The 15,135-nt window shown below is 53.0% G+C and overlaps 1 protein-coding gene across 5 annotated transcripts in view; it reads right to left on the bottom strand.

The window, feature by feature from the left end:
- ANO1 (anoctamin 1) overlaps positions 1 to 15,135 on the bottom strand; it is a 169,164-nt gene that overhangs the window by 6,878 nt on the left and 147,151 nt on the right. For all 5 annotated transcript variants that reach the window (XM_040409086.1, XM_040409085.1, XM_040409088.1 and 2 more), the window contains 7 exons: positions 12,624 to 12,698; positions 11,227 to 11,428; positions 9,070 to 9,181; positions 1,808 to 1,865; positions 1,285 to 1,385; positions 1,059 to 1,204; positions 635 to 787 (listed from right to left, as the gene is read on the bottom strand). In XM_040409086.1, coding sequence (XP_040265020.1) covers positions 635 to 787; positions 1,059 to 1,204; positions 1,285 to 1,385; positions 1,808 to 1,865; positions 9,070 to 9,181; positions 11,227 to 11,428; positions 12,624 to 12,698 — 847 coding nt within the window. The remainder of the gene's footprint in view (positions 1 to 634; positions 788 to 1,058; positions 1,205 to 1,284; positions 1,386 to 1,807; positions 1,866 to 9,069; positions 9,182 to 11,226; positions 11,429 to 12,623; positions 12,699 to 15,135) is intronic.

Below are 15,135 nucleotides of genomic sequence, written 5' to 3' on the forward strand. Positions count from 1 at the left end.
GGCAGCACCAGGTAGGGGCAAGAGAGGGGCAGCTGAAGGGAAGTGGTTAGGTTAAGAAATTGGTATTGGGGAGGGAGGGGCAGTTTTTGCCTCAGGCAGCAGAAAGGCTAGATGCACCCCTGAGTGCAGCACAATATACTGCCTCAGTAGAAGCAAATACCACAGTGCAGCACAAAATACTGCCACAGTATAAGTACCTGATGCTCCTAGCATCAGATCTTATACACCCAGCTCACCCATGAGGACAGCTCAGGCAGCCCCCTGGGCATCGGCCCACCGGGAAATTTCCCTGTAGGGTCTATGGTCAGACCACCCCTGCTGACATATGCTAATGAAAAACAAGCGTTCCCATATACCAGTCTTGATCCCTCTGAACCGGAGTGAAATGCTGAACAGAAACTGAAGTCTACGCTAGCCAGTGGCTGGCACATACTTCAGCTATTACTTACGTCAGATCCTGGCACAAGGTATAGTAAATCCGGTGGGCCACGGAAAGCCTCATCCCTCTTTATAAAGTGATGAGAATCTTGAAAATCTGCAAATTATGGCGTGTGCCACAATTTATACCTTTTTTACACCACCATTGTGGTATAAACACTTGAGTAGATGTCCCTCACCAGGCCATTGTTCTTACCAATGTCCTTTGCTCTGACAGCCACCGGTCGTCTGAGCTCGGTGACAAATTTCTTGGCGTCCAGTCTTATTTCGATGATGTTGTTCAGCAAGGCAAACAAAGGAGCCAAAGGGAAGGAGGCAACAAACAAGGTGACAAATCCAAACTGGATGACTACAGAGAAAGGAGACAGTAAATAGATGGCTATAATCTGGGGAAGGGGGGGGGGGGATGGGAGTCAAGGAGTTGTCAAAATTAGAAAAACATGCTGTCTTCCAAAATTTTGCATCACACCTGTTCTATGTAGTATTGCAGCTCAGCCTTATGGACCCAAGCTGCAATATGAAAAGCAACCCCATGGATAGGTGTGAGACCAGCCATCATTTTCTAATCTTGGACAACTCCTTTGAGGTAAATTTGGAATGATGGCAGCTATCTCACATACTCATTTCCATATACTCTGGAGTAAGTCCAGCAAAAGGTTCCAGGTCATAATCCAATTCATAACGTTGTTTTCTCTTCACATGGTCCTCATCATCCATGTAGGTCTGTCTTCTGGACTTTAAATATCTGATCAGCTTCTTCAACTTCCTAGAAGGAGAAGTATGAGGCGTTGAATATAAGGGGTGGACTACACCTACAGATTTTATATCAGATACCAGTGCACTCACGGGATGCCTATCTCGAAAAGATTGTTCTGGATCAGCTGCTTCCCCAACATGATGATGCTCAACTGGATGCACAGTTCCATTAAACAACCACCAGGGGCGCACTGTAAAGAACATGCAGATGATTACATAGACACTAATGCAGAATATACGCCTTCTACTAAATGCATAATTGAACCAGTGTAACACTTGGTGGCTTCAGTGCCAAGGCATGCAAGGTTCAGCTGATGCCACTTGACCAGACCAGCTGTCTGTGCAATGCCATTTCACTCGAGCTGTCGGGCATACCTGATCCAATCTGCTCAACAGCTATTGACTCTATGCCAGGGATCAGCAACCTCGGACACTCCAGTTGTCCTGAAACTACAACTCCCAGAATCCTCCTTTCACTTCTATGGGAGTTACAAGAACAGCCAAATAGGTGTGCATGCTGGGAGTTGTAGTTTCACAGCATATCTGGAGTGCCGAAGGTTGCTGATCCCTGCTCTATGCAGTACAAAGAGTGTAGATTTCTGGGGGTACGTACCTCCTCCATTCTAAAGGACCCAAAAATATAGACGTAGTCTCCTGGGCGGCCAATAAACCTAACAATCAGAGGGGGGGAAAAAAAAGTTTCCTTTAGGTCTTTTACCTCCATTAGATAAGAAGAGAATGTAGCCGACACACGTAAAATACAGGAACACCAAACACTTAGGTAGAGAATACTTAAAGGGCATCTGTCAGCAGTTTTGTACCTATGACACTGGCTGACCTGTTACATGTGCGCTTGGCAGCTGGAGGCATCTGTGTTGGTCCCATGTTCATATGTGTCCGCATTGCTGAGAAAAAATGATGTTTTCATGTATGCAAATGAGCCTCTAGGAGCAATGGGGGCGTTGCCATTACTCCTAGAAAAATTATGATTACACTCCCCGATAATCGGGTTTTCCAGACCCCACGACAGCACCAAACTTAACCAAGAACCGCGAACACCAGGGAGGGAATAAGGAAGGGAGCTGTCGTGGGGTCTGGACAATCCGAATACCGGTGAGTGTAATCACCATTTTTCCCTTTCCCCATGACAGCACCACAGAGAGAGATTACAGAGAAAACCCCTTCCTTAAGGGTGAGTAACCACTTCTAGACTTTTTTCCCAAATAGAAGATCAGAGACAGGATTCAGTTGAAGCCAATAGCGAAGGTAGAAGGAGAAGACCACGTGGCAACCTTACAGATTTGTTCAATAGAAACATTAGCCCTTTCAGCCCAAGCGGTAGAGACTGCACGAGTAGCATGTGCTCTCAGGAAAACTTCCATAAGAGATGTAAGCCAGGCGAATAACTGTCCTAATCCATCTGGCTAGTTGAGCAGGGTGCCCCACTTACTAGCGCCCCAACAAGATGAAAAGCGCCATCTATTGGTTTCATAGTCTTATGTCAAGACTATGAAACCAATAGATGGCGCTGTTCATGAGTAGTGTAGATCGCAAATTTTCCATGCAAATAGTTTTTCAGCTAAAAAACAAGGCAGATTCTGCTCATTTGCATGTCTTTCCCATATGCCCATGTTTATGCAAATTCGTTTTTACATGACAAAACTGTATAGAAAAGGTTATTAAATATTTTGTTAGGACAATGAGAAAACTTTTTGTCATCCTAATGATCTTGATCTAGGTGCGCAGGTCCACCCAAGCCATCCAACAGATGTGAAGTAACTTTGAGGCTTACTGGCTCTCAGTCAGATGAGAGCTGGTTTGGAATGTCTCATCGTGCACAAGGCTGCCATTGTAAGGTATGCTGACTGTAATCTGTCTCATGGATAGATTGTTGGCTTCCATATACCAGCCCATCTTCTCACTCCTCACCAAGAGCATTATTGGACTTTCTTGGAGTGCTATGCTTATTGTAGACCCTTAACCACAAATAGACAACCAAACAGTCAAAGAACTAGTTCACCTTGCCTGCATTGCCCCCATGGTAGACTGCCACCGAGACATGGCGGCACCTCAGACACAGCTGGACACAGGCATCCACTCAGAGCCAATAACAGTCGTCCAGACCCTGCTGCATGAGCGGTCAGGAGACACGGCAGAAGCCGTCAACCCTGCAGACGCGGCGGCAAAAGCCGTCAACCCTGCAGACGCGGCGGCAAAAGCCGTCAACCCTGCAGACGCGGCGGCAAAAGCCGTCAACCCTGCAGACGCGGCGGCAAAAGCCGTCAACCCTGCAGACGCGGCGGCAAAAGCCGTCAACCCTGCAGACGCGGCGGCAAAAGCCGTCAACCCTGCAGACGCGGCGGCAAAAGCCGTCAACCCTGCAGACGCGGCGGCAAAAGCCGTCAACCCTGCAGACGCGGCGGCAAAAGCCGTCAACCCTGCAGACGCGGCGGCAAAAGCCGTCAACCCTGCAGACGCGGCGGCAAAAGCCGTCAACCCTGCAGACGCGGCGGCAAAAGCCGTCAACCCTGCAGACGCGGCGGCAAAAGCCGTCAACCCTGCAGACGCGGCGGCAAAAGCCGTCAACCCTGCAGACGCGGTGGCAGAAGCTTCCAGCCGATCAAACATACTAGACAAGCCCAGCAGCAGAAACCAGACAGTTACAATGCGAGGCAGACAGCCAGGCCCCGAAGCCCTGAGGCAGACAGCCAGGCCCCAAAGCCCTGAGGCAGACAGCCAGGCCCCGAAGCCCTGAGGCAGACAGCCAGGCCCCGAAGCCCTGAGGCAGACAGCCAGGCCCCGAAGCCCTGAGGCAGACAGCCAGGCCCCGAAGCCCTGAGGCAGACAGCCAGGCCCCGGAGCCCTGAGGCAGACAGCCAGGCCCCGGAGCCCTGAGGCAGACAGCCAGGCCCCGGAGCCCTGAGGCAGACAGCCAGGCCCCGGAGCCCTGAGGCAGACAGCCAGGCCCCGGAGCCCTGAGGCAGACAGCCAGGCCCCGAGCCCTGAGGCAGACAGCCAGGCCCCGGAGCCCTGAGGCAGACAGCCAGGCCCCGGAGCCCTGAGGCAGACAGCCAGGCCCCGGAGCCCTGAGGCAGACAGCCAGGCCCCGGAGCCCTGAGGCAGACAGCCAGGCCCCGGAGCCCTGAGGCAGACAGCCAGGCCCCGGAGCCCTGAGGCAGACAGCCAGGCCCCGGAGCCCTGAGGCAGACAGCCAGGCCCCGGAGCCCTGAGGCAGACAGCCAGGCCCCGGAGCCCTGAGGCAGACAGCCAGGCCCCGGAGCCCTGAGGCAGACAGCCAGGCCCCGGAGCCCTGAGGCAGACAGCCAGGCCCCGAAGCCCTGAGGCAGACAGCCAGGCCCCGGAGCCCTGAGGCAGACAGCCAGGCCCCGGAGCCCTGAGGCAGACAGCCAGGCCCCGGAGCCCTGAGGCAGACAGCCAGGCCCCGGAGCCCTGAGGCAGACAGCCAGGCCCCGGAGCCCTGAGGCAGACAGCCAGGCCCCGGAGCCCTGAGGCAGACAGCCAGGCCCCGGAGCCCTGAGGCAGACAGCCAGGCCCCGGAGCCCTGAGGCAGACAGCCAGGCCCCGGAGCCCTGAGGCAGACAGCCAGGCCCCGGAGCCCTGAGGCAGACAGCCAGGCCCCGGAGCCCTGAGGCAGACAGCCAGGCCCCGGAGCCCTGAGGCAGACAGCCAGGCCCCGAAGCCCTGAGGCAGACAGCCAGGCCCCGAAGCCCTGAGGCAGACAGCCAGGCCCCGAAGCCCTGAGGCAGACAGCCAGGCCCCGAAGCCCTGAGGCAGACAGCCAGGCCCCGAAGCCCTGAGGCAGACAGCCAGGCCCCGAAGCCCTGAGGCAGACAGCCAGGCCCCGAAGCCCTGAGGCAGACAGCCAGGCCCCGAAGCCCTGAGGCAGACAGCCAGGCCCCGAAGCCCTGAGGCAGACAGCCAGGCCCCGAAGCCCTGAGGCAGACAGCCAGGCCCCGAAGCCCTGAGGCAGACAGCCAGGCCCCGAAGCCCTGAGGCAGACAGCCAGGCCCCGAAGCCCTGAGGCAGACAGCCAGGCCCCGAAGCCCTGAGGCAGACAGCCAGGCCCCGAAGCCCTGAGGCAGACAGCCAGGCCCCGAAGCCCTGAGGCAGACAGCCAGGCCCCGAAGCCCTGAGGCAGACAGCCAGGCCCCGAAGCCCTGAGGCAGACAGCCAGGCCCCGAAGCCCTGAGGCAGACAGCCAGGCCCCGAAGCCCTGAGGCAGACAGCCAGGCCCCGAAGCCCTGAGGCAGACAGCCAGGCCCCGAAGCCCTGAGGCAGACAGCCAGGCCCCGAAGCCCTGAGGCAGACAGCCAGGCCCCGAAGCCCTGAGGCAGACAGCCAGGCCCCGAAGCCCTGAGGCAGACAGCCAGGCCCCGAAGCCCTGAGGCAGACAGCCAGGCCCCGAGCCCTGAGGCAGACAGCCAGGCCCCGAAGCCCTGAGGCAGACAGCCAGGCCCCGAAGCCCTGAGGCAGACAGCCAGGCCCCGGAGCCCTGAGGCAGACAGCCAGGCCCCGGAGCCCTGAGGCAGACAGCCAGGCCCCGGAGCCCTGAGGCAGACAGCCAGGCCCCGGAGCCCTGAGGCAGACAGCCAGGCCCCGAAGCCCCGAGGCAGACAGCCAGGCCCCGAAGCCCTGAGGCAGACAGCCAGGCCCCGAAGCCCTGAGGCAGACAGCCAGGCCCCGAAGCCCTGAGGCAGACAGCCAGGCCCCGAAGCCCTGAGGCAGACAGCCAGGCCCCGAAGCCCTGAGGCAGACAGCCAGGCCCCGAAGCCCTGAGGCAGACAGCCAGGCCCCGAAGCCCTGAGGCAGACAGCCAGGCCCCGAAGCCCTGAGGCAGACAGCCAGGCCCCGAAGCCCTGAGGCAGACAGCCAGGCCCCGAAGCCCTGAGGCAGACAGCCAGGCCCCGAAGCCCTGAGGCAGACAGCCAGGCCCCGAAGCCCTGAGGCAGACAGCCAGGCCCCGAAGCCCTGAGGCAGACAGCCAGGCCCCGAGCCCTGAGGCAGACAGCCAGGCCCCGGAGCCCTGAGGCAGACAGCCAGGCCCCGGAGCCCTGAGGCAGACAGCCAGGCCCCGGAGCCCTGAGGCAGACAGCCAGGCCCCGGAGCCCTGAGGCAGACAGCCAGGCCCCGGAGCCCTGAGGCAGACAGCCAGGCCCCGGAGCCCTGAGGCAGACAGCCAGGCCCCGGAGCCCTGAGGCAGACAGCCAGGCCCCGGAGCCCTGAGGCAGACAGCCAGGCCCCGAAGCCCTGAGGCAGACAGCCAGGCCCCGAAGCCCTGAGGCAGACAGCCAGGCCCCGAAGCCCTGAGGCAGACAGCCAGGCCCCGAAGCCCTGAGGCAGACAGCCAGGCCCCGAAGCCCTGAGGCAGACAGCCAGGCCCCGAAGCCCTGAGGCAGACAGCCAGGCCCCGAAGCCCTGAGGCAGACAGCCAGGCCCCGAAGCCCTGAGGCAGACAGCCAGGCCCCGAAGCCCTGAGGCAGACAGCCAGGCCCCGAAGCCCTGAGGCAGACAGCCAGGCCCCGAAGCCCTGAGGCAGACAGCCAGGCCCCGAAGCCCTGAGGCAGACAGCCAGGCCCCGAAGCCCTGAGGCAGACAGCCAGGCCCCGAAGCCCTGAGGCAGACAGCCAGGCCCCGAAGCCCTGAGGCAGACAGCCAGGCCCCGAAGCCCTGAGGCAGACAGCCAGGCCCCGAAGCCCTGAGGCAGACAGCCAGGCCCCGAAGCCCTGAGGCAGACAGCCAGGCCCCGAAGCCCTGAGGCAGACAGCCAGGCCCCGAAGCCCTGAGGCAGACAGCCAGGCCCCGGAGCCCTGAGGCAGACAGCCAGGCCCCGGAGCCCTGAGGCAGACAGCCAGGCCCCGAAGCCCTGAGGCAGACAGCCAGGCCCCGGAGCCCTGAGGCAGACAGCCAGGCCCCGAAGCCCTGAGGCAGACAGCCAGGCCCCGAAGCCCTGAGGCAGACAGCCAGGCCCCGAAGCCCTGAGGCAGACAGCCAGGCCCCGAAGCCCTGAGGCAGACAGCCAGGCCCCGAAGCCCCGAGGCAGACAGCCAGGCCCCGGAGCCCTGAGGCAGACAGCCAGGCCCCGGAGCCCTGAGGCAGACAGCCAGGCCCCGAAGCCCTGAGGCAGACAGCCAGGCCCCGAAGCCCTGAGGCAGACAGCCAGGCCCCGAAGCCCTGAGGCAGACAGCCAGGCCCCGAAGCCCTGAGGCAGACAGCCAGGCCCCGAAGCCCTGAGGCAGACAGCCAGGCCCCGGAGCCCTGAGGCAGACAGCCAGGCCCCGGAGCCCTGAGGCAGACAGCCAGGCCCCGGAGCCCTGAGGCAGACAGCCAGGCCCCGGAGCCCTGAGGCAGACAGCCAGGCCCCGGAGCCCTGAGGCAGACAGCCAGGCCCCGGAGCCCTGAGGCAGACAGCCAGGCCCCGGAGCCCTGAGGCAGACAGCCAGGCCCCGGAGCCCTGAGGCAGACAGCCAGGCCCCGGAGCCCTGAGGCAGACAGCCAGGCCCCGGAGCCCTGAGGCAGACAGCCAGGCCCCGAAGCCCTGAGGCAGACAGCCAGGCCCCGAAGCCCTGAGGCAGACAGCCAGGCCCCGAAGCCCTGAGGCAGACAGCCAGGCCCCGAAGCCCTGAGGCAGACAGCCAGGCCCCGAAGCCCTGAGGCAGACAGCCACATGGGGCTGCTTCCATTTCCTTTATGTTTCAGCATGGCCTCACTCTCATTGAGGAGCGCACACGCACCTGCCGCAAGAGCCAGGTGGAAGCCCCGGACCACCACCGGCTCCTAGGGTCCTGTCAGCCCAACATATGGGCAATAGACCCCAGCAGATATGTACCTCATAGCCCTCCAGAGCATCTCTGGGAATTCCTTGCTATGGGTAAGAACGTGAAGGAGAAACTGCAGGTCTCCCACTCCAGGGACAGGAAACCACACTGAGGTGGGAGGTTTATTCTGCAGGCTTCCTGTCCCTTGGGGTAGATCCTCTCTCTCTGTGGTGCTGTCGTGGGGGAAGGGAAAAATTATGTTTTAATATATGCAAATGAGCCTCTAGGAGCAACGGGGCATTGCTGTTACACCTAGAGGCTCTGCTCTCTCTGCAACTGCAGCACCCTCTCTACTTGGATTGACAGGGCCAGATGTGTTGAGGTTTTCACTGCCTGACCCTGTCAAAGTGCAGAGGGCACGGCAGGTGCAGAGGGAGCAGAACCTCTAGGAGTAATGGCAACGCCCCCATTGCTCCTAGAGGCTCATTTGCATACATCAAAACATCATTTTTTCTCAGCAATGCGGACACATATGAACATGGGACCAACACAGATGTCTTCAGCTGCCAAGCGCACATGTAACAGGCCAGCCGGTGTCATAGGGACAAATCTGGTGACAGATGCCCTTTAAAGGGGTTTTATGCATTGTTGTTTAAAAGGATTCCTCCAATGATGAGCTGCTGAATGTTCGTACCACTATTGCGAACATCAGCTGTGTTCAATTTCTCTGCAGCACCCCGACAAAGGAAGTGAAGTATTACATTGTACTCATTGAAATCAATGGGCTGTTCATGAAAATATTATTATATTGTCCATGTTATGCATGCTTGGTTCGAGTGGCTGTACAATCTGGCCTATGGAGTAGGTTCCTAAGCAAGGGATGCCCCTTAATGATGACCTTATGCCCAAACAGAACATATGAACTCTAAGCGTATTGTTGACCATCTTTTTTGTAAACCAGGCCCCACGCAGCTCATAGGGGCAGATATTTTTCTAGACTCCTTGTCAGTAATCTTATTGTACCTCACTGTCTTCTTGAATAATAGAGCACACAGGGACAGTGGATATGAAGCAGTGTAATAGTAAAGGCTTTACTTACCGTCCCTTGAAGAAAGCAACGTAAAAGATGGGCGTGTAAGCATTGACGAACTTCAGAAGAAAAGCCTTGAATATCAAGCGTTCTTCAAACGTCTTGTCTGTTTTTGGAACCTCTGTCCAGAAAAAAAAAGCAAAAAGGGTTGGATGATGTCTAGCGGAACGAGAAGCCATGCAATATTTGGAACAATATGGGTTTGTCAGATCTGCGCAGAACCTGATAATGACCAGTCATACTCTCAGATATCTACCTTAAAGGGCTCCTCCAGGACCATACCAATCTTCTTCACATAGATGAGAAAGATAAAGCAGTGGTCTTCAACCTGTGTCGCTTTAGATGTTGGGAGTTGCAGTTTTGCAATTGTTGGAAAGTCACAGGTTGGAGACCATTAATGTATACTCAAAGGGAGTATCCCATGATCAATGCAACAATGAAAATCACTCACTATATAGTACAATTGACAGCCTTTCTAACAAATCTGGCACCATCCCTGTATCTCACAAGGATCCAGAGATCTACCCATTAATGTCTCCATTTGCTTTTCTAGATTTATTTCAAGCTGGCAGCTCAGGGCGTGCGTCTTGTCTGCTGCAGTTTAGGAATGAAACTGAGCATGTGTGTCCACCTCAGTGAGGAGGACACAGATATTAGAAAAAAAACAAACAGGAAGTGGTGCTATACAGACTGATTTAAAGGGGTTTTCTGAGATTTTAAAACTGATAATAGGTCCTCACCCAGGACCCCCACCAATCAGCTGTTCGAGAAGGCCGTGGCGCTCGCAGTAGTGCTGTGGCTTTCTCTCAGCTTTTAGTAGGCCAGTGACTACACATTCATTCGTCATGTGGATGTCACGGATGTAGTAGGGGAGAACACCAAAAGACAACAAGAAGGAAGAGGAAAGACACTAGGCCTCACCGCTAGGGAAGGAAAAGGGTCACCACCTATAAAACACTGCTCCTGGCCCTAACTCCTATCCGTATGGGCACCTCTTGATGGTAGAGATACCCATACACAGGAACCTAGAAAACCCTGGTGACCCTTGGATGCCCTAAAGATAATGACAGGGCAGAGACCACCCGTTCCTTCCCTGGTGAAGGAACTAGCGTCTCACTGAGGCCTAGTAAACAACAAAGGGGGGGGGGGAATACAAAACACAACAAGCGGAACACTTTACTTCTGAGGATGATGGATGAACAGGACTCCAACAAGAACCACACTCCAGCTCTTCCAAAACCAAATGAAGCTATCCCGAGCAAGGAGTGATGGGTAAAGTCAGACTAAATAGGGGAAGGTAAAGGTCACATGATCCACACCTGAACAGGAGGTGTGGACATACAAGCAACACACAGACAAGGTGAAACCAAAAGAGGCCGTCAGATCACTAATGCGTAGATAATCTTTCAGACCTTCTGAGACCTGTCACAGATGTGACAGTGGACTAGGCGCAGCTATGCTCTATAGAAGTAAATGGGGATGAGCGTGATACCAAGCACGGAGAAGGTGGTATCGCTGAAGGAATGCCGGTGCCTTCTGAAACAGCTGATTGGAGGGGTTCCCCGGTGTCGGACCCCCACCGATCAGATACTGGAAAACACTTTTAATGGAATAACTCACGGGCTATACTAAATTTTTAATTACATTAAACTACAAAAGTATTGATTTCCAGGTGCTGGCTTGAAAACTGTAGAATATTTATCATGGGACAGCCCCTTTAATGTACATATTTTATGTATATTCTATACGTGCTAAGTGATGAACTTCATTCAAACTGTGCTAACGACATGTGTAGGCTAGGGAAGAGGGAGGCTGCCAGCCCCTGGGAAAACTGGCAGTAGGAAAACCCAATACATTTAGCCAATAACTCTAGGAGGTTTATATTGGAAAATATCTTTATTTTTCATTCCTTAATATGGTTTTCCATATGTTGGCAGTCTACTTTCAAACACACCAAACCTTGTCATGCTCGGGGAACATCATAGATTTTACAGATTTCAAAGAAATAGGTTGGTTCAAAATTCACTTTGTTTTTTTTGGGAGAAATTGTAGCATTTTGCATATACTAGAAAGTCTAATTAGGGGGCATACCGAAATATTACACTTGTGTTAAGGTTGCAAGAGGGTGTAAAGAAAATAAATAAATAAATTAATTAATTATCTTACCAATCTGGGTTAGCCATCTTGCTATGCAGCCATAAACCTCATCCAGAATCAGAATCACCACCAGGTTAATGATGACGGCGGTCGCAGTCACAGTCACTCGGACATTGGCACGGGCAGAAGGATTAGAACTCATGGCCAATGCAGCCGCCGTGGAGACTCGATATAAAATGACGCCAAAGACAATGGCAAATGTCAGTCCAATCTGGTGGAGAAAAGCAGGCGAGCATTAGAGCTGCAGACATTAGAGCATCACGAGTTTGGATCAGAGCAATAGATTCATGAAATTTGTAGGTGGTGTGTATATTGTGTGTGTATAACGGTGCAGAGTATATGTGCTACATAAATGCCAAAAGGACATCCAAAGTCAGTGCAATATGCGTATCCATCCAATAACAATATCCTAATCTACTAGATTATCTCTATATTTTGGAGTGATTAGGAAAACACTGCAGCTTCATCCAAAAACAGCACTATTCTTGACCATTGGTGGATGCGGTATTGCAGCACAGTCCCATTCAGGTGAACTTTTCTTTCGTCGTTGCCTCCAACAGTGTCTTCTTCCAAGCTACTTGACAGAAGACGGGCTGATATAAAACAGTACAGTCCATGTCCAGGGGACATTACTTTCACTCAGTCCCCTCGTTATGGATTGGCCCATCTGTGTACCATTCTAAAAAACTTTAATGGCAATATGGTGCCAAGGTTGACAACACAATTAAGGCTACATTGACATGTGAACTGTTTCTTTTGTGATCTATGACGCTCTGTCGGGTCAGTTTTACCAGGGGCGCACCACCAATGAGGCCAGGTGAGGCGATCGCCTCAGGCAGCACCAGGTAGAGGCAAGAGGGGGGCAGCGGAAGGGCCATGGGCAATGAGCGCTTTCATTGTGGCAAAGGGGTTAGGTTAAGAAATTGGCATGGTTTTCGCCTCAGGCAGCAGAAAGTCTAGCTGCACCCCTGAGTCTTACCACATATACCAATGGCAACTGAGGAACCCTACTGACTCGGTCGGGGCTCCATCATGGTTTCTGTTGTGCTGCAAGTGTGACAGAACTGTCGACATGAACAGAGGTGTGAACATCACCTAACAATGGAGGTTTACATGTTCTTTATAAAAGGATGGGTCCTTCAAACATGGTGGCTCCAAGGAACCCATGGTTGCCCCCCAACAGTTTTGGCGGAGAACACCTAAGAAAAGTATGTATCCATCAATCCCAATAGCCATTGCTAGGCTTTTCTTTACATATGGGCAAGGTTTCAGGTCTCTGTCCTAGATCTATATGGCCAGGCAGGTACCTGAGCAGCCATTCTTATTACAGTCTCCTTGAATTTCAGCACTTAGTCAATATTAATGGAAACCCTCATCACATGAGGCAAATACATATTACTACTTACCATGAAGACAATGCTGACCATGTTTGTGACATAGGCAGGAACTCTGTCCCTCCATGTCAACTTCTCCTTCTCAGTCTAAAATGCAATGAAGGAAAAAAAAAATGGAAAAAAGATTCACTATGGCATCATGGGAGAGAACGTGCAAGGGGTTGAGGAGATTGCAACGAGAAAACAAACACATGACGGATGAAGCTCCACTGAAACCACAGGCGTCAGTGTCTGGAGGTCACATCTATTTAGTGATGTACAAGGGAACCCAGTGTTGCTTGCAAAAAAATGTCTCATTTTGGATTGCTCCACAAGCTGTGAGTCTGATGAACATAAAGATCTTGTGACAGCTAACATTTCTTCAGGAAGCAGGCTCAGGAGGACTTGGACTCTCCAGAAGCTGATGGGCTGCAGTAGTGGTCTCCAACCTACGGCTCTATAGCGGTTGCAAAAACTTATGCTGGGATTTGCAGTTTCATTACAGCCAGAGAGTCGCAGGTCAGAGACCACTATTGCAGCCTACAGAGTTGACTCCTTTTCCAAGACAAAGAATAGCCAACCACTATTTCTTAGAGACGTTTCATTGACATGACTGGGAACATGCTACCTTTACCTGTCCATAGACAGACTCATAAATTGACTTTAAATTAAAACTTGCTCCGTTAAATATATATAGTTTGATCTGAATATTTTTGTAACTGCATGCAATTAAAAATTTATTTATTTATTAAAACTTCTGTATAGTGCCACCTGCTGTTATTTCCCTGTCCACCTTGTTGAAGTGGTCGCACATGCTCATTTCCATCCTTCAGCCGCTTTCTGAGCAGTGTTGAGCTTTATATACACATCAGTGTTTGATCAGTGAATTCCATCAGTAAATTCAAAGCCAAAGTGAGGAGTGGAGCCTCCACAGAGATAAGGTATAAAGGGAAAGATCTGCACCTGTTCTGTGTTTAGAGCCACATCTGGTTTTGGCTGACAATCACTAATGGAAATCAATGACCGAACACCGACTGTGTGAATGAGGCATTAGGGAGAGAGCTGCACCAGAAAGGACACGTCCCCTGAGCTGCACCAGAAAGGACACGTCCCCTGAGCTGCACCAGAAAGGACACGTCCCCTGAGCTGCACCAGAAAGGACACGTCCCCTGAGCTGCACCAGAAAGGACACGTCCCCCGAGCTGCAGCAGAAAGGACACGTCCCCTGAGCTGCACCAGAAAGGATACGTACCCTGAGCTGCACCAGAAAGTTTACGTACCCTGAGCTGCCAGCTTGAGATAAAGCTAGCAGATCAATTGGATCAATGAATGGGAAGATCTCTGGATCCATGCGAGATACAGGACTGGTTCTAGCTTTGTTAGAAAGAGATTGTCATGTACTATATGATGTCTGATTTTTATTTATTTTTTATTAATCATGGGACAACCTCTTTTGAAAGGAATGCCTGGTTTAGCAAACTCATTTTCAAATATCCTGTTAGGGCATTCTGAGTAAAAAAAAAATGACTCCCTTCATTAGCCAGAATGGCTACAAAGAGAGTCTCACCTTGGAGGACCCAGCAGGTCCGTGCCTCATACAGACAGCCTGTTGAATTAATTTGGGACTGTGTAATGCTTCCCTTCCCCTGTGGTGGCGCTGTAGGGAAACGCAACTGCCAACTGATTGCTGTGATCGGCCCATCTTTGGAGGTCCATTCTAACATGAAGAGAACGGCCAAAGTGCTCATTGTCCTCAAGCTTGATCGGCCATAATTTGTATTCGTTATTAGTTATATTCAGATAAATAAATTCTATTAATTCAGACATAAGCCGAGAAAGCCGATCTACATCAATACATATGAACGTTAAATTGAAAGAGTGGTAACGCTTTCCCACCCAAATCATCATCGAAAACTATTGAATCCTAAAGGGGACGTTCATTACATTACAAAGGGGATAAACTTTCAGTGCTGTATTAGGCCTCATGCACACGACCGGTGTCTTTTGCGGTCCGCAAATTGCGGATCTGCAAAACACGATGGCGTCTGTGCGCATTCCGCAATTTGCTGAACGGCATGGACAGCCATTGATATAACTGCCTATTCTTGTCCGCAAAATGGACAAAAATAGGACTGGTTATATTTTTTTTTGCGGACCACGTAACGGAGCAACGGATGCGGACAGAACATGGAGTGCTGTCCGCATCTTTTGCGGCCCGCATCCAAGCCTGCTTTAACAGGAAAGAGCAGCCATGACAAATGATGACTACGTTCAACCGCTTTCTTAAATTCCAGAGTTCCCAGTTATGCCAATAGGTCACCTCCAGTAAAGGGAATGCATTTACATTAGGAATGGCAAGACAACACTAGAGCAGTCCCCTCATACATGGTGCGACATGCATACGAAATATAAAACATTTCAAGGGATGTGCAACAAAACAGAGCCAACAGGTGTGACGAGGAGCCATGCATCAAATGGCGTTGGGTGATGGAAGAAAACAGAAGACACCAAAGTGAAGTTAAACTGATAAAAAGAAAAAAAAAAG

The sequence above is a fragment of the Bufo bufo genome, chromosome 10 (genome assembly GCF_905171765.1).
Source record: "Bufo bufo chromosome 10, aBufBuf1.1, whole genome shotgun sequence".
Lineage (NCBI taxonomy): Eukaryota > Metazoa > Chordata > Amphibia > Anura > Bufonidae > Bufo > Bufo bufo.